This window comes from Brassica napus, chromosome C8, assembly GCF_020379485.1.
Source record: "Brassica napus cultivar Da-Ae chromosome C8, Da-Ae, whole genome shotgun sequence".
In the NCBI taxonomy this organism is placed as follows: Eukaryota; Viridiplantae; Streptophyta; class Magnoliopsida; order Brassicales; family Brassicaceae; genus Brassica; species Brassica napus.
The window spans coordinates 45,803,778-45,827,010 of record NC_063451.1 but is presented as its reverse complement, the minus strand read 5'-3'; the positions used below and the strand labels follow the sequence as shown (position 1 = coordinate 45,827,010).

General features: G+C 38.5%; 5 protein-coding genes across 5 annotated transcripts; all 5 read right to left on the bottom strand.

The window, feature by feature from the left end:
• Positions 1-23: 23 nt before the first annotated feature.
• On the bottom strand, positions 24-1,723 carry LOC106411767 (CRAL-TRIO domain-containing protein YKL091C-like). The gene is made up of 6 exons (XM_013852586.3): positions 1,514-1,723; positions 1,165-1,420; positions 828-864; positions 622-739; positions 413-523; positions 24-316 (listed from the first exon to the last, which is right to left on the bottom strand). Exons 1-6 carry the CDS (start codon positions 1,586-1,588, stop codon positions 149-151), a joined length of 765 nt encoding a protein of 254 aa, XP_013708040.2. The 5' UTR covers positions 1,589-1,723; the 3' UTR covers positions 24-148.
• Positions 1,724-2,268: 545 nt separating this feature from the next.
• On the bottom strand, positions 2,269-4,136 carry LOC106411768 (CRAL-TRIO domain-containing protein YKL091C). Its single transcript, XM_013852587.3, has 6 exons — positions 3,708-4,136; positions 3,162-3,420; positions 3,053-3,089; positions 2,867-2,984; positions 2,675-2,785; positions 2,269-2,583 (listed from the first exon to the last, which is right to left on the bottom strand). The coding sequence occupies exons 1-6, from the start codon at positions 3,780-3,782 to the stop codon at positions 2,446-2,448; spliced, it is 738 nt and encodes a 245-aa protein (XP_013708041.2). The 5' UTR covers positions 3,783-4,136; the 3' UTR covers positions 2,269-2,445.
• A 324-nt stretch (positions 4,137-4,460) lies between these two features.
• LOC106415953 (phragmoplastin DRP1C) lies at positions 4,461-8,300 on the bottom strand. Its single transcript, XM_013856766.3, has 16 exons — positions 8,006-8,300; positions 7,857-7,920; positions 7,630-7,737; positions 7,437-7,538; positions 7,282-7,332; positions 7,149-7,210; positions 6,883-6,973; positions 6,726-6,790; positions 6,454-6,648; positions 6,250-6,369; positions 6,093-6,163; positions 5,578-5,803; positions 5,439-5,489; positions 5,104-5,344; positions 4,893-5,032; positions 4,461-4,810 (listed from the first exon to the last, which is right to left on the bottom strand). Exons 1-16 carry the CDS (start codon positions 8,135-8,137, stop codon positions 4,685-4,687), a joined length of 1,845 nt encoding a protein of 614 aa, XP_013712220.2. The 5' UTR covers positions 8,138-8,300; the 3' UTR covers positions 4,461-4,684.
• Positions 8,301-8,773: 473 nt separating this feature from the next.
• On the bottom strand, positions 8,774-12,567 carry LOC106434647 (microtubule-associated protein 70-4). The gene is made up of 11 exons (XM_022691458.2): positions 12,144-12,567; positions 11,943-12,028; positions 11,569-11,634; positions 11,321-11,491; positions 11,055-11,225; positions 10,823-10,978; positions 10,596-10,742; positions 10,431-10,502; positions 9,482-10,012; positions 9,213-9,406; positions 8,774-9,136 (listed from the first exon to the last, which is right to left on the bottom strand). The coding sequence occupies exons 1-11, from the start codon at positions 12,325-12,327 to the stop codon at positions 9,097-9,099; spliced, it is 1,818 nt and encodes a 605-aa protein (XP_022547179.2). The 5' UTR covers positions 12,328-12,567; the 3' UTR covers positions 8,774-9,096.
• A 1,428-nt stretch (positions 12,568-13,995) lies between these two features.
• On the bottom strand, positions 13,996-20,287 carry LOC106415529 (nuclear pore complex protein NUP155-like). The gene is made up of 13 exons (XM_048765263.1): positions 19,847-20,287; positions 19,563-19,732; positions 19,367-19,493; positions 19,018-19,280; positions 17,313-18,930; positions 17,005-17,217; positions 16,664-16,911; positions 16,171-16,531; positions 15,755-15,936; positions 15,289-15,640; positions 14,980-15,198; positions 14,560-14,888; positions 13,996-14,385 (listed from the first exon to the last, which is right to left on the bottom strand). Exons 1-13 carry the CDS (start codon positions 20,003-20,005, stop codon positions 14,277-14,279), a joined length of 4,350 nt encoding a protein of 1,449 aa, XP_048621220.1. The 5' UTR covers positions 20,006-20,287; the 3' UTR covers positions 13,996-14,276.
• Between the last annotated feature and the right edge of the window lie 2,946 nt (positions 20,288-23,233).

Below are 23,233 nucleotides of genomic sequence, written 5' to 3'. Positions count from 1 at the left end.
AAAGTGGGAAGCAAAACAGATCGTTTACCAGATTTGAGTATATTAGCACAACTTTCTCACGTGTTTCATTGCTTCTCTAACGAAAGTTTTGTTATAGTCATTACATAGTATAAACCAACAAAGCAGTACAGTAACTGATCCTTAAGAGTTAAACATTATCATTGTTTGTTGTTAACATTTGGGGAGCTGTCTGAGGAAGAAGAACATCTTGGATTAGTGTGAGCTTAGCTCTACCACCATATTCTTCCGGCAATGCATCTAGTCCGATCTCCTCCTTGAACTTTCTCTCTTCTTCTCCCTCCGTTACTATCACAATCTATACAACGACAAAAACAAAGACTAATGTTCTTGAGATTTGCTCAAGAACCTGTGGAGGTACTATTACATCACGAGAGTATTAAAGATCTCAAACCTTTTCCTTAGTTGCTTTGTCTAGAAAACGGCAAACAAATCTCCAAACGGTCAAGAAGAATCCAGGCATGTGCAAGATGTAGCATTTTGCTAGGCGTTCCGGGTAGTAAGACTAGAGAAACATTTTCAATTTAAAATAAATAAATATATGAGACTCTTTTTGTGTTGATGTGTAATCTACATTATTGAGAGAGATAAAGAGATGTTTACTTGTAAGAATTGAAAGCCAGTGATTAGTCCACGAGCATCAAGGTTCTTGTATGTAATGTTTGAAAGATCGATAACGGCTACTAACTTCTCATCTCCTACTTCTTTGCCTTTGATGCCACTGAAATTACAAAAAAAGTGTGTAATACAATCAAGAAACATGAATGTTAGCGTTTTGAAATGTTTTGGTTCCAGTGATGTCTACACACCTTGCTATTGTTTTGTCTAGCACATGAACAACAAACTCTGCAACACCAAACACATGAAAGATTAGTCCATATATACCTTTTTTTTTTGTTTTATTGAACATCAGCCCATAGAGTCTAATCTCAATGCTCCACTAAAAGAAAATACATAATATTGACTAAAAAGCTTTAAACTTCCCATCTGTAGTCAACTGGATCACAGGGATGAAAATGAAACTACTCAATAACAAAAGAACATGAAAGCTTACGTGGAGGATCACAAACAGAACATGTATCTACTAAATGAACAGTTTACATTTAGTGAAAGTCAAAAGTCTTGAATAGAGTGAGAGATGATTACTCTTGAAGATAACTTGATCCTTAGCAGGGAAATGCTTAGAGGTTATGACAAGAACCATAGGGTGTCCTGATTTGGTTGGACCCTGAAGACAGACTTTTCTGAAATCCAGTTCATCCTTCACTTCTGAGTCTGTGATCCCATTTGGAGGAACCAAGGATGCTCTCCATTTCTGCCAATCCACAAACATCTTTGCTGCCTTGTTTGGATTCATTGATCTTGCAACCAAGAACCTCATCAATGTGGGTGCTTCATATCCCTTCAAAGGAAACAACATGACAAAAACAACACAGGAATCAGATTTTCTGATGTGAATGCCTTTTACTAAACTTCCTCTACTGTTAAGGTTTACCTCTGTGGAAGAAGAGAGTTTCTCGACCGATTTTCTCAACTGGGTCAAGGCAAGTTCTTCTTGGCTTTCCTCCATTATCTTTGGCTCTGAGCTCCTCAGAACTGGAAAAGGCTTGCGAAGAGATGATAGAGAGTGAGAGAAAGAGAGAGTCTTTGATGTTGATGTACACCTGCCCAACAGATTATAAAGAACCTTTCTCAAAAAAAAAAAAAAAAAACAGATTATAATGAATGAGAGAAAGCTAGATATGTGGCCCGTGCACATGCACACGCAAAAGTCGGTTTAAAAAAAGTAAAAGAGCTTTGATGATATTGACGTTGACAGAAACCCGGAAACCATCAAAAAGTCCAGAAAAAGATAAAATGATTTGTGTACTTTGTGTCTTAACGGCACCGAAAATAGACAGGTGGATGTTGAAACTCTCGTCATCTCTTTAACTTCTGTTATTAATTACCTCACCACTACACAGCTGTGAGGATATCCCATGATTTTACTACTACTACTCCATCTGTTTCGATTTAATTATCGTTTTGGAGAAAAAATTTCGTTTCAAAATAAGTATCGTTTTATAGTTTCAATGTAAAATTTATTATTAAGATTCTCTACTTTATTTTTCTATTGGTTGAAATGTGTTTAAGTGTATAGGTAATTGTGTTTTTCTTTTAAAAATATACAAAATCATATGTTTTATTAATCTGTGTGCGTAAAACTAGAACAATAATTAAAATGAAATGGAGGGAGTACTAAATACCGAATCTCACAAATTGGGATCTCTCAATTAGATGTGTTTAGTTGCTTCTTATGGAAGGTTAAAGTAGTTGAAAAGTTGTAATAACAAAAGTTTTGTTCTAATCATGAAAGCGCCAAGATTTATGGTGTTAAATGCTCCCAAAAGAAATAAAGAGCGAAGCATTAGTGTTTGGTGTTAGCATTCATGGAGCAGCCAGAGGAAGAAGAACATCTTGGAATGCTGTTAGCTTAGCTCGTCCACCATATTCTTCAGGCAAGGCATCTAGTCCTACTTCCTCTTCTAGTCTTTGCTGTTCTTCAGCATCCGTTACTATTACAATCTAGTCAATGAAAGGTAATGCGTTTGAGATTTGCTTAAGAACCTGTCGAGATAGATAGATAGATACATCACGAGAATATTAAAGATCAAACCTTCTCTTTAGTTGCTTTGTCTAGAAAACGGCAGACAAATCTCCAAAGTGTCACGAAAATTCCAGGCATATGCAAGATGTAGCATTTTGAGAGGCGTTCCGGGTAGTAAGCCTGTAGATTAGTTTATTATATAAACTTGCAAAGAAGTGATCTGCGTTTTCTAGAAGAAAAAAGAGGAGATGATTTGATTACTTGTAAGATTTGAAAGCCGGTTATAGTTCCACGAGCGTCAAGGTTCTTGTATGTAATGTTTTGCAGATCAATAAGGCATGCCACCTTTTCATCTCCTACTTCTTTTCCTTGGATGGCACTGTACCAAAGAGCCTTGTCAGGTAAACGAAATCAAAAGGATATATGCTTTATAGTTTTGGTTTCAACCTTGCAATAGATTTGTCTAGCACATGAACAAGGAACTCTGCAACACAAAAGAATCTTGAGAACAATCAAGATTTGGAACAAGTGATAGGTTATAGAAGTTGGTGATTACTTTTGAAAGGAAGTTGATCCTTGGACGGAAAATGCTTGGAGACCTTGCAAACTACCAGAGGTTGTCCTGATTTGGTTGGACCCTGAAGAAACATCTTTCTTGTTTCCAGTTCATCCTTCACTTCTGAATCTGGGATGCATCCGGGGGGAGGTATCATGGAGGCTCTCCACTTTTGCCAGTCTACAAACATCTTTGCTGCCTTGTTTGGGTTCATTGATCTTGCAATCAGGAACCTCATCAATGTCGGTTTCTCATATCCCTTTCAGAGTAAACAACAAAACAACCGGTGGATCAGATTTTCTGATTTTTGAATGCTTTCTACTAAACTTTTTGCAATGCAAAGGTTTCTGATGTGAACCATTAGGGAGACAGTGAGACAAGACACACGCCCTAAGAGTGTAGACCAGAAAGCTCATGGAAACAAATCTCAGAGCTTTCTCAACTTCTAAACTACATATTGTCAGTGAAACCAACCTTAAGAAGATAACCAAACGGCCAAAAGATTCAACTTCGTAATATGAAACTAAAGCATTTACTTTGATTTACCTCTGTGGAAGAAGAGAGTTTCTCGACTGATTTTCTTAACTGGGTCAAGGCAAGTTCTTCTTGGCTTTCCTCCATGATCTCTGCCTCTCAAATCCTCAAAACTCAAAAAAGCTTGCGCACAGGGGAGAAAATGGCGAGATAAAGAGAGAGACTTCGTGAAAAAGGTCAACTGAAGAAAGTAACAGGAGGACAAACACCAGAAACAGAACAGACAAATGATTGACAGCTGGAAGTTGAAGCTCGTATTTTAAGCATTACAAGTACAAACTCAGCTGTGATGATGATTCCATGACTTTGCTCCTACATTTAACATTCCAGATCTTAAGGATTACTTAATGTAAGTTTGAATTTGTCTTCTAGTCTATTTTCAAACGAACCATGTGAAGAATGCTCATTAGTTAAATCATTACGGATTTGATACGTTGCAAGAGATTTTAGCTAATTATTAGTTCACTCCTTTAAAATAATACTTAGCAACCACATGCATAATCACACATGTAGAACGGTTGAACTAATAATATATAATCTGAAATAAATATCTACAATTTTAAAATAGTTAGATTTGTAAACATACACATTTTTGTGTTATAAGAGTCTACATTGGTTTCTGTTATCAGGTAGACAGTAAGTGGCAGTAGCCAGATGTGGAGAGACCTTCAGAATACAAACACGCGGCTCAAATTCTTTCCTTATCTTAAAGTGTTGTTCATAGTTCAATCATCCTTTTGTCTTAACATTGTAAAGAGTGCCAGAGACATCAAATACGACTCAACCGTTCTAAAACAGTATTCAAGAATCATAAATACAAACCAAAAAAGTGGGAAACAAATATTAGCGGCAAAAGAAAATACGAGTTATCGTCTGTATGCGTGTGCAGCAATGGATAGGAGGTTAGAACTTCCAACATAAGTGCCCACACGAGCAAAGCAATTAAAAGATATAAAGAATATTTCTTAGGAAACCTTTTTGATCACACCTTACTTCCAAGCCACAGCATCGATGTCGTCTCTAGCTTGTTTGTAAAGGTCGAGCCGTTTGGCTAATGTTCCTCTTCGTTCCATCAGCTGTGGGTCTTCGTCCAACATCGCCCCCAGCTTCTCCTTCTGCACCCATTTTTTTATTTGATCAGTGACCATCACTCTTTTATATTGATTCAGATATTCTATAGTTTAGCAAATTACTTACCTCTTTCCTGCCGACTTGAGCGTAGAAGAAGTTGAGGAGCGATCTCTTAGCTTCTCTAACTTGGCAGTAAACAACAGCTTTGGGGAGAGAGATTCTTAGTGTGTCGCAGACCATGTTTATGTATGCACTCACGTTGGATCCTGAGTTATATTCAAAGTCAACACACATTTGATATGTCTCATTCATTCATCGTGAGGTAAGCGACACGTACCGATCTTTCTGAAGTGACTGTCGGAGTATATGTCTGCGTTTGGCTGTGGGGCATTCCTCGGGTTTGGTTTCTCTTTCTCCGGTTCCATGTGAAGTTTTCTGAAGAACTCAACAGTGAGGTAGCTGGATTCCATGTCCACCAGACGCAGAACTGTTTTCCTGCTTTCGTCTCTGAATCTTTCAAGAGCTTCATTTGCAGCTGCTGCTATATCGCTTGCTAGAGTTGGGAATCGCTTCAGCTCCTGAAAGAGAAAACAAAAACACAATGGCATTTTAGGGTTGAAATAGAACGTAAAGAGCTAGGAGAAGTTCTCACAACAGAAGGACTCTTCTCACCTCTGTTTCTGAAATTGACTTTCTGACCAGCTCTTTCAATACAAAATGCACCTATGGAGATATCAAACATGAGTCAAAGATCTGTCAATATATTGGAATCTAACAGGTAACTGAATCTAACAAAGGTTCAGAAGCATACTGCATCGACAGTGGCTTCAGCTGGTCCTTTGAAATAGCTAATGGATCCATCAATGAGCCTTCTGTATCCTTGTTCAGGAGCAATAAGATGTGGCTGATAACCATCTGCTTCCGAAACAACCTTCTGAACATTTTTGGTTGAGAGATGTCGATCAAACGGAAGTTTCTTCAAGGCTGCTGGTAATTGATGGTCAAAAACTCCATAAATTCGGTCTCCACCAGGTCGTCTGGTACAAACAACATAATATATATGAGAACACCGACTTCGCCAGACTTGCACAGTTGCACTGTGAAATAGTTAGAAGCACTTTTTGGCAAACATTATACTAAAACTGCACATCCTTCGTCTGGAAACTAAGAGGTTAAACAAGTACGGACTGAATTATTTTAAGGTGGTTTATAACTATTGGAGAGCCACGGTTTGCAAACCATTCATAGACTCCAAATTGATACGTAATTTACTTTTACAGACATAAGAATTCATGAGCTATACGACTAAATAACAAAATCACTTACCCTCCATCCAAGTGCTCCTTAAAGACACGATCAAATGCTCTACAAAGTTCCAAAATTGTATAAAGCTGGGCCTGAATAACAGCAAAAAAATGGTGAATTATCCATTCGAGTCTGAGGCAACTCTGAATAGTGATCACATCATGGTTTAAGATATTACCCCTGAATCTACGGCAATAGGTCTCCCAATCCTATCCAGCTCTGCATTGATCTCATCGATGCTTTTGTTGATCAAAGCAACAATACTGGGAATTTTCTGCCTGATGACAGTCTCCAAGTGCTGTCAGAGAGGAAAAGAACAAGTTGGACGCAAGTAAATCACTATGCATTCGGTGAAATCGGGGCTAGTAAATCATAAGGGTACCTGAGACAAGAGTTTTGCTAGATATTCTGATCCCATCCTACTGGCTAAGTGCCCGTATTCAGGACTTGTCTCAAAATATTCACGCTCCTTCCTCCGCGCAGCAATCATATCGACCCTCTTATTGATATCAGCCTGTGAACGATTCACAATTCCCACCCAGGGATGTTGCAAACGGTATGCCCTTCCCTCAAGAACCTTCATCAAATACCGAGAGGAGGTGTCAAATTAATTGATTAATTTGAGACCCTTCAGGAGTAAAGAAAGATCCTTACATCTAGACAATCTGTTCCTTTATCCATGATATCAAGCTTGGTTGCCACCCCAAAAGTCCGTTCACCTACGGATAATATAGTTAAAAATTTTAGAAATGTTGTGGAGAGTAAAAAGTAACTAATTATTAGCTACTATAAGACTACATCTAGATAGTACCTGTAGGATCAACTTCTTTAGCAAGTTTTATAGCGTCTGATGTAGCAATGTCTTGATTAGCTGGAGAAATAGCCAATATAATGCAATTTGGCTGCAGAAAGAACAGCTCATAGGATAAGCTTCCAGAGTTAACATTATAGAATATTATGAACCTTCCGAATCACTTTAGTACGTGTGCGATGCATGCTTCAATTCAACTTGGTTTGAAAAAAATGACGAGAGCTTTAAAACCTTCTAATCAATAGCTAAGATTAAAACTGACTGACCTTCTCAACATAAGAGCGGACCATATTTTCAATGTCAGCGACGATACTTTCCGGTTGTCCCTCTAAAAGAGTAACATCCATGTCAGTGAATTGTTTAAGCAAGAAACAATGATATGACGTATCACAGTCTTACCTACAGCAACCTTGGTCAAACCCGGAAGATCTATGAGCGTCAGATTAACAACTGCAGAGAGAAAGTGTAAAGTGAGATATCAAGATATCTAACTCATCGCTGCTAGTACCAACAATAAGGCAGTGCAACATGAAAAATAGGTCTAAAGCACAAACCATTAGGCGAATATATGCTCAGCTGAATTGGGATGTTTGAGATTGCTTTGGACTTCCCAGTCATACGATCAGTTTCATCCTCGATTTCCTTTCGCACAGCAGCTGCAAAAACAGAATAATATTTATCAACCAAACCTACCGTTCTGAATCTCATAAAGGAGCAATGCTCCAATGAAAGATTCAATGAACCTACCAAAATCAGTAAACTTCTTCCTAGGAGCATGAAGAAACTCAGCATACTCGGTTGTTCCGTCCTCGGTCTTATGAAGCTGCAACACCAATGGCCTCCTAGTAACAATACCTAATCAATCAAATGTAACCTAATCAAATGCGCACGTCAAGTCGATATAATAAACAGAACAATCAGTCAATCATTAACGAAGAGCTAGTGTGTAGATTCTTCTCAATGGAAAATTTTACCAGATCCACGAGGCAGAAAGTCTCTCCCCACGACACTTTCGAGAACTGAAGACTTTCCGGAACTCTGATTTCAAAAACGTTAACACCGTTAAAGCGAGATCGGATCTAATATACGAAAATCTCTACGTGTGTAGAGGAAGAGATCAAACCTGGCCACCGACGACGGCGACGGTTGGGAGAGCTTCCCAGAGCGACATTCCTTCGCCGCCGTGATCTCCGAGGACAGTGCACGCCCTCTGGATTTTGTTAATCAGACCTATCAAACTTTTCATCGTCGCCATTTTCTTTTCCCTGGAACGGATCGAAGATTCAGCGAAACCTCGCACCGACGCTTGGATCCAGATCGAACGGAAGCTAGGAGAGGTTATCGGACGGTGGATTTGAAATCTCTTGAGGCGGTAGGGAGGTTGATGAATCTGGGAAAGAACCAATGGAGCAGAGCACGTTAATGGAAAACACAATTTCAAATGGGAAAAGTGGGCCCTACTTATGCAAATATAGAATACTTTTGGGCCAAAAGTGAAAATAATATTTAATTCCATGTCGTGGAATACGCGTGCCGGTCCATGATACGGAGCCGGTTTAATTCATGTGGTTTTTGTTCGGTTAAGTTGTGATCATCTCTCTTTTTGCTTACCAAAATATTTGACTAACATAACTAAGGGACAAACAATCACACACTAGGAGCTTAAAATGTTACATAATACAAAAGCAACAAAATAAGAAACCGTTTTTTTCACACCTAACCAAACCGTTTTTTTCCTTTATATGCTTTCAAATCCAATGGTTCATCAATTTGACAACAATAGAGAACAATCGGTTACTGATCGAAATGCTTGGGGGAGTAAGCTTGTTATTGTGTGCTCTTTCAGATATATAAATACTTTTAGGCCAAAACTGAAAATAATATCAAATCCCACGTCCCGGGATATGCGTACCGGTTCATAATACGAAGCCGGTTTAATTGATGTGGATTTGTTTGGTTAAGTTGTGATCATCTCTCTTTTTTGCCAGATTATGTTACCAAATATTTCACTAAGGGACAAACAATCACACTAAAAGCTTAAAATATTACATAATACAAAGCCTACCTCTCCTATACCAACTTAAACTACAACAAAAACCAGTTTTCACAACTAACCAAACCGGTATTTTCCTTTACATGCTTTCACATCCGATGGTTCACCAATTTGGTACAAGAAACCGGTTATTGACTGAGTTGCTTGAGGGAATCAGAGTGTTATTGTGTGCTCCTTGTCATCCCAATTCGTCCGGACATTCTGCAAAAGATCAAAATGTGTGCACAAAGTGACATACTTGTTGGATATGATATTTGTATAAAGCTCATAGTATAACCTTCCAGAAAGCAGTTGAGCAGTGTTAGAAGATCCTTTAGTGATGGAGGAGAGGCGTCTGGTTTTACTATCTTGTTGTCCTTTATCCACGCGCATGGCAGCAACTTCTTTCCCCATTACAGCTACTTCTCTTCGCATCTTCTTTGCCTCAACTTCCATCGCCTTTGTTAATGTTTCAACCTTCTTCGCCAACATCTAAACACACACACAGACCAAATCTTTAAGGCTTTACTACCACATAACATTACATTTAAAGGCTGTGAAGGCAACCTCAATAGCTTCATCCTTGTCTCTTAGGCTTTGATCTTTCTCATGAGCAGCTTTCCTTAATGTTATCACCTCTTTCTGCAGAAAATCGTATAAAACACCTGGGACACTATCATTATCTGTCGACTTTTCATCTGATTCTTCCCCTTTTACTGAGCTACCCGACTCAACTCTGCTAGCTCCTTCAGAAGACTGGTGGTTCAGAGAAAAATTTGATCCTGGTCTACTCATTAGCACTTTGTTTCTATCCAATGATCTGGTTCCCCCATCGAATGATACAGATGTTCCTTTAGCATGCTTCAATACAGTGCTCGCACTAGCAGTCAATGATCTGGACTGAGAACTTGGTGTTCTCTTGGTCAAAGAGCCGTTTGATGAATATTTTGGACTCGTCTCGGTTCCGGTTCCACCAAGGGATTGTCTTCGAGAAGGCCCATTGCTTGAACTTCTAACACCAGGTGTGCCTCTGTTGCCGTTGCTTGTAGGCCTCTTTAGACTCTCTTCTAACACTCTTAGCCGCAGAAGGAATTTCTCCTAAGAAAGGCAAAATTAGCAACAGCAATTAAAGGCCATCTAAAAAAGCTAGAGATGTGCATATATGATTCTACCTAGGCCTAGGATTTTAACCCGAACTGAAATTTTTGGTTAGCTGCGTTAGGAGTCAGGAGTTCGGTTCGATTCGGTTGGTTTTTGTTTAAGTTTGGTTTTCGGTATGCAGTTTAGGAAAATTATAACCAAACCATACCATACCAAAAACCCGAAATGAACTAACCAAACTAACCCGAAATTAACCTAACTCATCCAAAGTTTTACCGAAATCAAAAACTTCGGTAGGATTTTCAAAAATCAAACTAACCCACTACTGAACGGTTAACTCGGTAAGATTTATTTCGAACCGAGTTAACAGAATCGAACTACCTGAACTAACCGAACCAGCATGACTAAATTCTACCTTCAGCTGAGCTTCAGATTTTGCAGCTCGGTCAGCTATGGAAAGTTTGTCACGTAGTTGCTGCATTTCTCCCTGTCCAAACAGAATTAGGAAACGGCAATAGTTTTAGTTAACCACCAACACAGCTCGTAGGAGCATGAGAAGTACGGGAACGAAAAACAAGACCTGTAGGAATCTCCGTTCTTCAAGCCACTGCCTTACAGGCATCACTTGGTCATTAGAATCTTTCCACTCGTTTGCTACTACAGTAGCAACTCTGTTTGCATTAACCTTAGCACGAGCCAGTTCCCGTTCAAGAATCTTTCTCTCTTCCTATAAGAAAAATACCAAAAAGACACAATCACAACGAGACTAGAGTAAGAACAAGTTACTGTGGCAGTATAGAAGCCTACATTCATTTCTTGAAATTTCCTCTGGTAATCTCTCACTGCATTAGCGGCTGCACCACCAGCAAGAACAGCTTCTTCCAACTCCCTCACACTCTGCATAAGCTTCTCAACTTCTGCAACCTTCTGTCTGTGCATCTTGTCTATGATTCTATTCTCTTCCTAATGTATCAACAAATAAGACCACCACGTCTTAAGCAAAGGGAAGAGATCTCTAATCTGGTGTTCTAAGACATACCTGACAAATTTCGATTTGTTTCATCAATTCTTGGTTCTTGTTCTGAAGATCATCAACCATTGAGGCCTTTGCCAATGCAGACTGAACCGTCCTTTCGGCGTCAAGCAAAGCTGCTTCCTTTGATTTGGTAAGGCGGTCAAGTGATTTGTTGTCGTCTTGGAGATTAGCAATCTACCCAATAATCAGATGAGAATGCTGTTTAAAATGTCTCTTCATGACTTATTGAAACAAAAGCTACTACGAAGATATTTCAGAAAGGAGTATACTTCTTGTCTTGCGAGCTTGAGTTCAGCCTCTAAAGGAGCAAGGATAGCTTCAATAGGAGGCATGTCGTCATCCTTTTGAGCAGCATGGACCCTGCGAAGAGAGGCTTCTGCTGCAAACTGAGCTGCCGTGGAAGCCTTCTTTTCTTCATTTATTTTCTTGATCTCAAGGTTCTGTCACAACACAGAACATCATTAGACACAAAATCAAGAGCAATCAAATGAAAATAGAGAGATAATAAATAACATACTTTACTCTCAAGAAGGTTTTCAATCAGCTTGAGTTTAGCTGACATCTTTCCCAACTCTTCAGTGAGCTTCAACATTTAAATTAGTCAGCAGAGAGGTGAGTGTAAAGAGGTAAGTTATATAAAATTAAAAAAAAAAAAAAACTCAAAATCTAAATAAGCTCTGTAGGGGATGGTTGTGGTGAATAAGATAAATCAAACTGAACTAAGATCACATACAAGCAATATTAATGACTGACCAAAGAAACTAATACCAGATATTATGCAATGCCACACAAGGTCTAAGGAGATGAAGTAAGTATTATTCAAATCAAGAAACCGAAAAAAGTTGGGAGCTTTAGTGTAACTGAAGCTTAATAAATAAGGGATAAACGAACCTCTTCAACAGCCTTCTCACGTTGTCTTTCAGACAACTTCAATGCTTTGATCTCTGCTTGGGCTTCAGATAACTCTCTCTCCTTATCTGTAGACCACCATGTCAATGCTTTAAAACAAGAATGACACGCACGCACGTTGATGGAACACAAAGTAGTAAACCTTTCACAGGTCAAATCCTCATTAAAAACGTAATCTTGTACCTCTGACTTCGTTCTCCAGACGATTTAGCTCAATTCTTACGGGATCAGAGCCGTGGAGTAAGGTTATGAGCTCGTTATGCGCGTCACAGCTCGGCCTCATTGGCCTCCGTCGAGGCAAGCCCTTGCTTCCTCCTCCTTCCCGATAAGAAGCCAATGAAGGTGAGATATACCCTCTTCCCTCCATTTTTATTCGATCTCAATCCTCACTCCTCACCAAAGTTTCTTAATTAATTTAACCAAAGGCTAAAAGTTCTAAGACACTACACACCACAGAGAATCAACTAGGATACCCATTGGCTCATAAAAATCAATACTTTACATAAAAAAGAAACGCAATTACAAACAAAGCAGAGAGCAAAATCCATACTTTTAGAATCGCCAAAGAGAGAACATTTTTGGTTATTAGTAGTTTTGTAGAGTGAAGGCTAGAGATAGAGATTTAAATGAGATTTAAGGATATTGCTTGATAACGATAGAGAGAGAGATGATTAATCAATCACTAGTGTAGTTTAATGGCGTCTTCGTCTTTGATTTTTAACGCGCCTTTTATAATTGTGTCTGTTTTAGCGCCAAATATTTGTTTTCTTTCTATTTTCATAATCAAATGTTATATCTCATAACTGCTTGTAAAATTAGATAACTCATAAACACTGGTGTTCGTATGATAATATGGTTAATTACATTGAAGGGATTAGGGGGACCATCTGAATTTATATTGTATGTGTTGTCAGATTATATTAGGGACCATCCCTTATTTTTTGCCCAAACATGTACGCCAAATGTTACAAATCACTAGAGGACCATGTCTTCATCATTCCAATGACTTAACACTCCTATTCAAGTTTGAGATTGCTTTTTGAAGCTTATGTAACGTTCTTCTTTTGTCTCACTAATTTCAGGGGACTGAGCAAGAATTCAATTCCTTAAATATTTGAATTTACTCTATGCATATGCAGTATTGTGATTATGACAAGAAAGTGACTGATCAAAACTTTTTTGTTTGTGCAAACTGAAAAAAACACCCTCGTAAAATCATAAATTGTAGTATAAGAAACTGGTTTTCCTTAAGTTTTACATTATTAGTAGTATTATTTTTAGATACGAGTGTATATAATGAAGAGAGAAATCAATGTAGGGAGGGAACAAGAATCTCTGAGCTTTAATGAACCGAACATGTCCCCAAGTCCGGACCACGGTCAATTCAACTAATCTCAAATTTGGAGCTGTTTGTTTACATTATCTTAGTTGTTTCATTACATTATCCATCTAAACGCATTTCATTTCCTTTACGTTTCCCTTTTACAATCCATTGGTCCCCATAATATTTTCATTAAAAAAATTCAGTAACAGTTACGGTTTCAAAATCTGACCAGTCTACATTATTCAACTTAAACTGTAACACACAGACAATTTTATATCTGCAGCACAGAAATATCCAACTGTAACACACAGCCAATTTTATATCTGCAACACAGAAATATCCAAAGAGTGCACACACATCTCTATAAACGATAATACAAAATTAATATCTAAAAACACTTGACGTAAACACTGTTTTCTTCTTATTGTTAATGTTGTTGTCCTCGAGACGAGAGGATGATAAAAGGTCAAGCAAGGTAGGGGAAGCAAAAGCTGCCAACAAAATTCGACTTTGATTCTATGAAAATGTGTGAAATGGAATCCAACGTCGAGAAGCACGAATGGTCTTAGTCGAAAATTTCATGTAAAGTATACTATTTCATTTTAACAAGTGCAAATGTTTGCAACTTGCAAAGAAAAGTGATTGTTTTCTCAAATATCAACTTGTTTTCTCATCCATCATGTTGAGGTTTGTTAAGTTTTAGCGCACATATACCATAAACTAACCAAATACCTTTAATCCTCATTACTTGTTTTCTCAAATATCAACTTGGTTTGAATATAACAGCAGTTACATAATACAAAGAAATGACGCACAATGCCTCATTATCTAAGAGCAACTAACAGTATTATTCTTTTCATATCTTTTGATTCTCTCTGAAGACTAAAGAAGGGGAGATTTTCCCAAGAGTGTGATTTAATAAAGCTGCTAAAAACTCCCTATAAGGTGAAGAAAACTGATGCAAATTAAAAGAGAAGAAGAGTGATGGTGGATCAGAAGGAGAATGGAGTAATGAGAGACTCGTCAAGTTCTTTGAAACCTGCGTATACACTCTCCGTCTTCGTCGGTGGTAGCGTCAGTCTCCTAACCTCCGTCATGTATCTGTTCAGTATCCCAAAAGACATAAGAATTACATTTACGTTTATACCCAAGACTATATAATATATGATTTGGTTACAGTTCAATCAGAATATTTGATTTGGTTACAGTTCAATCAGATATATTTCCTAAAACCGAATAGCTAAAGCTTACTTAAGATGACAAAGAGAAACTTGCCTGTTTGCGGCGTTTGCGATCTTATCACGGACCCCTTGGTTACGAACGGCTTTGTTCTCATGCGCAAACGAGCCACCTAATATCATCAAAGAAGACCTGGTTGGACTCTGTCCCATTCTGTCTGACAACACAGACATTGCCCATTCAAGTAGCACCACCAGAACCGAACGAAGGAGCCGGATTCTTAGATTCGGCGATGGTACAATGGCTGCATTTGATAATAAACGGTCATAAGCGTTGAGAACAGGCTCAGCTGCGCCTTTGCAGGCGGCTAGTAGAGCTCTAGCTATGTCTTCATCCCCAACCATTTCATTCCTCTCTGCTCTCTCCTGTAAAAAATTGTCAGTAACTTCTATTCAAAAATCAGCTCATAACCTGATGAAAAGAACCAAACGAACAGAACGAGTAGGAGGAGATTACAAGTGCAGCTTTCTCGAGGTGAAGGCACAAAACATCGAGCGGTAAAACAACTCCATCACCAGGATATATGTGAGATCCGACTCTCTTGAGAACTGAACAGGCTTCAGCTATCCCGCCTTGTGAAAGAGCTTGCTCCATGAGTCTAGACCATGTTTCCTTTATGATGCTTGAATCAGCATCACCAGAATAGTTGGCAAAGTAGAGCATTTCCAGACAAATCTGCATATATGAGAAAAGCAAACATTCAACATATGGAGAGCCTTCACAGAGAGTCAAAGACACTAGCACATACGATGGTTTAGGACTTACCTCCCAGAGCTCAAACGGGACAGCATATTCATTATACAACTGCGTTATCTTTTTAAGTTCCAAGGAGAGCTCCATGGCCTTTTCATTTGCCGCATTTGCTAAGCTGGAATCGTCACTAGAATCACCATCAAGTTCATTCTGGTCAGAGTCCTGCATGGCAACAGAGGACTCGAAACTGGAAGCAATAGCTTCAAGTTTGTCTCTAATCTTTATTTGGAACTGGAGAACTGCGAGTTTTCCTTCGAGCAGATCAAGCAACCCACTGTCAGAAGCACCTTGGGCAGAACCTACTAAACCATCACTGTTACTTGCATTCTTGGCCTGTAAAACTGCGAGGCTAAGGTATTGTCGCCTAAAATTCACAAAGCAGCAAACCATTATAGATTGAAAAGGAAGAGAGAGTAAAACAATCAATGTAATTTGTGAATTAGGAGAAAGTTTTCAAGACAACATAAAAGACAGATACCTTTGTTCAAGAGTAGGACTGTCCCCTGGAATAATTGTGTGCCGTTCTGCAAGCCTTAAAAACACATGAGCAGCAAGCACATGCTGTCTCTTCGACACGTAGTATTTCGCAAGCAGATCAAAGTATTTTGCTTGATCAGATGAAATCTGTGTCCCTGATGATCCAGACGAAACGGCACCGACCTATAGCATAAGAAGAAATGAATAATTTTTCAAAAAATGATGCAGTGTCTACCACTAAACCTTATTTGTTTTATGTTTTGCAGTTGGTAGCCGACTGAGGCTCCTAGTTTTCAGCTATGGAGGTTTTTAGGTAAGAGGTAGACAATATTTTAAGATTCATCGCTATGTCTTATTTATTGACAAATTTCCATAGAAATCCTGACCATAAGATTTGAAATAGTTTAAAGGATTAACCTCTGATGCAGGACTGCCAGCATTCTTGAGAAAAGGTACCAAATCTGGACCTCCATACTCTAGCAGCTCGTTTTCAAGACCTAGTTCTACCATGGCCGTGTACAGATACTCCCGGAAGGCTCTGTCAGTTGATTGCACACCAAGATGAACGATTTGGGATATATATTGTCTACGTGAAGCCTCCTCGAGCATGGAACTAACTAGAGATCGCAAGGCATTGGCGATTATTTCGTAGCATTGTTTCCGCTGGGCAAGAGCATGCTCTCTAATGGAACCATCAATCTGGTCATTGAAAGCATCGCCGTCAGGATCCAGGGCTTGGGCCTTCTGCAAAGGCAAGCAGACAACAGCTTCATAGAACCTGTAGAAAATTATTCATAATTCTTGAAATTCGTTTCAGAAAGGTATAAGGGATTCAACTTTTTTTGAGTGTCATCAAGAATAAAAGCTAACCAACCAATTGTGTAGACATTTACTTGAATGAAAAACTAACCTCAATTCCTCAAAACGTTTGCAGACAGTTCTGAGATCTGCGGATCCAGGGACTTTACTCAAGAAACTGAACGCCTCTCTAGCAACATTCTGTTTCTCCTCAGCATCTGACGCTAACGCAGCTCTTTCAAGGCGTTCAACAGCTAAGAAGAATTTGTAATCAGACTCCTTGAAGTAACTTGGGCAACCTTCACGTAGTCGTCCACTTATATCATCAACTGTTCCCCTGCCATCTAAGCCAGTATAATACTGGGGCACCAATAGTAGCAGATTTAAGTTAAGACATTCAAAACAATTAGTAAGAGGACCCTCACGTTAATTTTAAATTACAAAGTGAGGTACCTCCATCACGGCAGATATGAGTCTTGTTGCGATTTGGTCACCCTCTTCAGAGCACACTAACTGATGAAATGTCAACTGAACCAAAGCTTGCTTTAAGTTTGCGTCAAGCCCCTGAACTAATCTAGCAACGTGATGTTGAGAAAGAAGTTGCAGCAGGAAAAGGGCTTCTGCAGATCTGAGAAGCAACTGCCTAATACACTCCATCGCCCTTACCTGCAGGAGGGAAAGACTAATTAATCCCTTCCTAAAAGGACCACCTGAGGAGAAAGAAAGTAACACTAGATTTTGAAGAATTCGACAAATCTTACCTCCGTGGCAGCCAATTCAGCAGGACTATATGGCAACCGTTGTCTTTTATTTGCGGACTCACCTCCATTAGAATATGCTCCAAACAAGTTCCTAACCATATTCCTTTCAGTAGCTCCCAACTCTGAACCAGTACCATACAAAATAGAGCCAGTTACACCTCCTAACCCAGCAACATATCCATAAAGCCCTCTTCTCTGGTTCCTTCTAGATCTTAAGAATCTCTCCAACGATCGAATCTTGCTTTCCAGCACATGCATAGCACTTGCAGAAAGACGACAAATCACCAGTCCGTCCGAAGACATGGCATCAGAACTGGGTTTTTTAGACATTACAGAAAGTTCCCATATGGGGAAAAGTAGTCTTGAAGTACAAAGGCAGAGCCCATCGTGAGCGCCTGAGAATATTGGCTCGGCTTCTTGAACAACTTGGCCCATGCTGAAACCTCCAGTTGCTGTCCTAGTGTTTGACAATCCAGTACTGCCATCAAACTGTGGCATTCCTACAAGTCTAGGATCCTCAAAAGCCTCAGCCGCTTTATCGGCAACAGTGTTACTAATTAAATCTTCAAAATTAATTATGCGGGAAGCCAACATCAAGCACATTGCAGCGGCTTCACCTGCTCCAAAGCGAGTGAAAAAATCTTCCAAAAGAGACCGTGGAGAGTTGGATTCTAGAAGCCTTCTCAATATATCAACAGGTCTATTAAAGATCAGTTCCATCATACCCATGGTGGTAAAAACGACTATCTTTCTTCTTGGCAAAATATGCTGGGTTGAAAGATCACCTCTGGCCCAGAGTTTTCCACAAGCCTTTTCATAAGACTCTCCGGAGACTTCAACTCCACAGTATTCAAGTTCTGAATATAATGACTGAACAGTAGCGACAGTATCGGGTGATGGGAGCACATCTGCTACAAAAAGCATACGGCCTTCAATGGGAAGAGAGGACACAACTTCCCGTAGTGCCCGAGAACTCCTTGAGCTTGACCCTGAAGTGCCGCCAACCTGAGAGTGAACACTTGGATCTCTGCTAACAACCAGAAGAGAAGACATAGCAGGTGGCGATGAATCTGAGAGGACAAGGGTTCCAACAGAATAATATGCTGTTTCAACCTTCATGGAGAGATCCTCAGTCTGAGTTCTACCAGCAAGAGATGCAGCTCCAAAACCAAGCCCAACACCAGCGCCCAATGGAGGAGATGGCCTAGTGGAAATGACTTTTAAGCAGTTTGGAGACTGGCGGTGGTTGCTGAACCCGCTGAAACTACTTCCACTCGGCGAGGTGGAGAGATACATCCTCCTACCATCAGATAAGGAAGCAACAAGGTGCAACCACTTGGACTCCAGCATGGACAACGGTGAAATGCTGACTATGGTTGGCTTGTTAGATCGACCTGCCGCTGTCGACTGTCGATTCCCTTGGCTCACATCCTTCTGGTTTAACATATTCCTTTCTTCAGCAACCATCTTGAGAGGGCCTTCCCCGTTTGGCCCAAAAACATACGCTTGAAGCTTCATCTCTTCAGTGCGGGCGTACAAGATTTGCCTTTCATTATCAACAACCATCTCCACAACAGGATCCACAGCCCCAAACTTGAATACATTCGGCACAACCCACCTATAATCGGCAGAATTGAAGATAAAAGTTTTAAGAACGATCAGAAAGGACAGAAAGAATGTCAAAAAAGGAAGAGGATATGCGTACCTCGAGATAATACTACCAACACCAGCAGTAAGGCAGACTTTACGACAACGTTTATTCCATCCCGAGCCAGTAGTATATAGAAGCTCATATATGTGCCCATCACGCCCAGCCATGAAAATGCGCCCTTTACTAGTACACGTAACGCATGTCATCGCCACTCCATCAGATGAAATCGTATAGTCAGGCAGAGGCTGTACTGAAATTTCAGCATAAGGATCTCTTCCATCAGGTCCTTCAGTGCAGCAAACTCCCACAAGAACCAACTGATGACAAGCAACAACTTTTTCCTTCAGAAAAAAAATTATAGACAATACACAAAACTAAAGAAAGAAAAACTGAATAGCTTCACCTCAACAGGAGTTGCCAACACCAAAAGATACTGAATAGCTTCAACGAAAACTCCTGGTCTACATTTAGCTAAACCAACCGCGCAAATAGCCTGGTCCTCCCCGCTATACTCAGGGCATTGCCCATCCCTAATTGACAGAGCAAACAACTATGTAAAAAAGGCATCTCTGTTAACTAAATTTTTAAAAAAGCCAAACCTTTTGTCGAAACGCCAGAGAAAGAGAGAGTTATCAACGGATGCCCAAGCCCGTCGAATCTCTGGGAAGATCCCACATAAAGCCGTCCCTTCACCACCTGCTGTATTGTACCTTTCAATAAGCACAGAAGGGAGCTCCCAAGTATCACCCACCTCTATCAACGGTGGCCACTGCATCATAAAAAAAAAGGAGAAACCTTTTCGATTGTAATTGCTCGATTTCATCTAATTCCCTTCGAATTCGAGAACCCAAATAAGCTAATTGCTTCAAAATAAGGTAGTAACCTCTCTGGGATGAGTGGAGTAGGGATGACTAGCGTATCTGGAAGCTTCGAGAGCCTCTTCTAGATCGAGCTGAGACGCGGCTTCTCGGCCAATGCGGTCGCCAATGCAGAGTCCCGCGTTCGTCACATCCCGCATCACAATCTCCTCGTCTTGCGACATCTTTAATCGGGGTAATGAAACAACAACAACAACAACAGAAACCAAAACCCTAGATCGATTTTAGCTCCTTCGCGAAACAAAGAGAGCGGGAGCAGGAGAAAGGTTCGAACTTTATGTTCTGAAGAGAGGGGAGAAGGAGGAAGAAAGTGTCTGCGAGCAAGCAAAAGCCCACAGTAAAAAGAAAAAAAACAGGGTTTATAATATGTACGGAGAGTTTCGCCTTTCCTTTTCTCCGGCGACTTTCTCCGGTCGAACTTTTTGTTGTTATCCGGGTCGGGTCAATTTCCTTTTTCAATTAACACTATTTCTAACTACGTGTTTTAATTAAACTCGTCACCGAGGCATTGTTGACGCGTAAAATCTGAGAATTTAGGAAGTCAGTGTATTTAATTGGCAACGAAAATTAATTGGTCTAATAAATGGATATCTAAAATTGTTCATGTATTTTATTATCAATTAAAAATTAGTCCAACAATATTGAATATAAAACTTTTTAAAATTGTTTGTGTATTTTAAAAAAAAATTATTGATACTACGAAATTATTTACTTCTATGTTGATAAATTAATAAATTTTTATGTTTATTCAACATATCCCAAAGACGCAAAATATAATGGCGGACAAACTGGTATAAGGTGCTAGAAATTGGCCTTCTGCTATGGTTTATGTTGATTCAGTTCTTCCAAAGTGGTTTTCGGATTAGAAATCTGCTTAGTTTCGTTTTACCTTTTGTTGTAAAAGAAAAAAAAAATCAACAATGTTGAAACTAATAGAACTTTTCAAAATTGTTCATGTATTATTAAAAAAAAAAATCCCATTTCAAGCTGTCCCATGAGGGAGTTTAGGTGTTACTTATATTTCAATAAACGTGAATAATGCAGAATTGTTGGTTGGAAAAAAATTTCTTATCTATTGATTTTAACCTTGCTGATATTTACTTCTCTCTATCCTTTTCAGGTTTAGTTTAGAAGAATATTATCATAAAATGTTGTGCACTATTCTGTTGAGAAGTATGATTAAAGGGTAAAATACCATGTCATCCAATCAGGGAGTGTCTCAATGCCCGCTTAATTGCGAACTAGATTTTGATCCGCGCCTGGAAAGCGCGGAATTGTTGGATTATATTTAATACAAAGTTTTTTTTTTTTTTTTTGACAGCAAAAAAAAAAAAAAAAAAAAAAAAAAAAAAAAAAAAAAAAAAAAAAAAAAACTTTGTATTAAAAAAAAACTTTGTATTAAACTTTGTATTAACAGCTATATAATCTACAAATTAGTTTGTTTGAAATTTTATATGTAGACTTTTACGTAAGTTTCTTTTCGACATGAGAATTGTATCCGGATCAAAAAAAACAACCGAATTGACCCAAAATTATAGGTTTAGTTCAGGACCAGAGAAGATAACCTATTGAATTTTTTTTGACCCGCATGTCTTTGTTTGAGTCCGGGTCTTACCCTAGATCTCATCATAAATATGTGTTTATTAGGTATATTTGGATATTTCGAATATGTTTCCGGTATTATGGATATTGTTTTTAAGTTTTTGGTTTACGATTAGAGTTTTGATTTCAGGTAAATTTTTTAAATTAAAAAAAAAAAGGGTATTTGGATAAAATTTTGGGTATTTTTTAGTTCATCGTGTCAGATTTTGAATAAGATTTTAAATTTTTAGGTATTTGAATTTTTTTTGTATTTGTTTGGAGTTTCAAATACTTTTCGTGTTTTGGATATTTTTCAGATTTTTTATATATTTCGAATTCTTTTAGGATCTTAAATACCCAAACAGATGTAGACCCATTACGTCCATATCAAGTCCAACAACCTTTTAATATAGATTTTTAACGTTATTGTACAAAAAAATGGTTGATGAAATATTTTTCTGAGTAAATGTATCATAAGAAATAATATTAAGATCTGTTAAAAATATTTAAAATATTGTATGTTTAGAATGATTAATGTATTATCAGAAAATTAATAAATAGTTATATATAACTCCAATAACTTTTTTATATTAGATTTTTTTAAACTATTTCCCTTTTAATAGTATTGATTCGTTTTAAGTGAAAAGTATATAAAAGTATAATATCTAAACAAATAATTTTCAAAATCTTGAATAATCAATACTGATATCGTGAAGTCGAGTTAGTTTCAATAGAACCAATGAATTTCTTCATTTTTGTGAAGGTAACATGAATATTTAGAAAAATCATTTTTAAATATGAAAATATTATCAAACTATAGACGGTTGAAAGTTTAGTATATGATATGAGATTTTAGTAGGAAAGTTTATATATGATATGATTACTTTATTATAAACGAAAGAGAAAGATAGAATGTACACATATATGTCTTGTAATTTATCTTGCTTTAAATCATATATTATATGATAAAAGTGATAATATAAAACATTAGTTTCAATGCTTTTACGATTAAAAATCAAAATGATAAATATAGTAATAGTAATGATTAGGATTTATGAGTGAGATTTAAATAAATAAAAAAATTGACTAAATTATTGTTAGATAAATATATGGTAACATATTGTTAGTATAAATTTAAGGTAAGACAAAAAAATAATGACTTAAATGAAATGGTCCAAACAACTTTTATAGGTAGATTTTTTCAGACTCCTTCCCTTTTAATAGTATTGATGAAAGTATGTTTAGTCCTCTATGCATCACATTTACAACAGGTAGGGATGACAATCAAGGACCTGGACCGCGGGTCTGGCCCGTAAAGGCTTGCTGCGGGGCGGGATTGGGCCTCCATTTGTTAAGCCCGCAAAATTGCGGTCCTCGCGGGACGGGTTCAAAGCGAGACGGGTCGAAAGCGGGACGGGTCGAAAACGGGACGGGTCGAAAGTGGGATGGGCTTAACCTGCGGGATTTTAAAGGCCCGCAACCCTAAGTCCCCATTTCTGCTTTCGCCTAAAACATTGAGAGAGAGAGAGAGAGAGAGAGAAGGCGATTCGACTTTATGTAGCTCTGGTGATGGTGGTTTCAGGGTCGATGATGCTTCCGGTCTCCCAAGCGCCTTCGATCTGCACTTGTGGACCTTCTTCAAGTCATCATAAGATGTTTGAAAACTCATTTTCCACCGAAGAAGAAGATCTAGTTCCCGCAATGGGTTCTTCATAGTTTTGCCTATATGTATTTGTTCACACTATCATACATTTTGAAGTTTTAGGTTTCAATATATCTTTAACTCACTTCTATTATTCTTATTTGCAGAA

Excerpts from the sequence above, each read along its gene's own strand:
- LOC106415953 (XM_013856766.3), bottom strand. The coding sequence starts at position 8,137 with ATGGCGACGATGAAAAGTTTGATAGGTCTGATTAACAAAATCCAGAGG. Across the intron at positions 7,738-7,856 it reads CTTTCTGCCTCGTGGATCTG|GTATTGTTACTAGGAGGCCA; the intron begins GTAAAATTTTCC and ends TTGATTGATTAG. Across the intron at positions 7,333-7,436 it reads GAGCATATATTCGCCTAATG|TTGTTAATCTGACGCTCATA; the intron begins GTTTGTGCTTTA and ends TTCTCTCTGCAG.
- LOC106411768 (XM_013852587.3), bottom strand. The coding sequence starts at position 3,782 with ATGGAGGAAAGCCAAGAAGAACTTGCCTTGACCCAGTTAAGAAAATCA. Across the intron at positions 3,421-3,707 it reads AACTCTCTTCTTCCACAGAG|GGATATGAGAAACCGACATT; the intron begins GTAAATCAAAGT and ends TTACTCTGAAAG. Across the intron at positions 2,985-3,052 it reads CTAGACAAATCTATTGCAAG|TGCCATCCAAGGAAAAGAAG; the intron begins GTTGAAACCAAA and ends TCTTTGGTACAG.
- LOC106434647 (XM_022691458.2), bottom strand. The coding sequence starts at position 12,327 with ATGGAGGGAAGAGGGTATATCTCACCTTCATTGGCTTCTTATCGGGAA. Across the intron at positions 11,226-11,320 it reads TCAAGCTCGCAAGACAAGAA|ATTGCTAATCTCCAAGACGA; the intron begins GTATACTCCTTT and ends ATTATTGGGTAG. Across the intron at positions 9,137-9,212 it reads GCTCAACTGCTTTCTGGAAG|AATGTCCGGACGAATTGGGA; the intron begins GTTATACTATGA and ends GATCTTTTGCAG.
- LOC106415529 (XM_048765263.1), bottom strand. The coding sequence starts at position 20,005 with ATGTCGCAAGACGAGGAGATTGTGATGCGGGATGTGACGAACGCGGGA. Across the intron at positions 18,931-19,017 it reads GTTGGTAGTATTATCTCGAG|GTGGGTTGTGCCGAATGTAT; the intron begins GTACGCATATCC and ends TGCCGATTATAG. Across the intron at positions 17,218-17,312 it reads CTGAATTGGCTGCCACGGAG|GTAAGGGCGATGGAGTGTAT; the intron begins GTAAGATTTGTC and ends TCCCTCCTGCAG.
- LOC106411767 (XM_013852586.3), bottom strand. The coding sequence starts at position 1,588 with ATGGAGGAAAGCCAAGAAGAACTTGCCTTGACCCAGTTGAGAAAATCG. Across the intron at positions 1,421-1,513 it reads AACTCTCTTCTTCCACAGAG|GGATATGAAGCACCCACATT; the intron begins GTAAACCTTAAC and ends TTTCCTTTGAAG. Across the intron at positions 524-621 it reads CTGGCTTTCAATTCTTACAA|TCTTACTACCCGGAACGCCT; the intron begins GTAAACATCTCT and ends ATGTTTCTCTAG.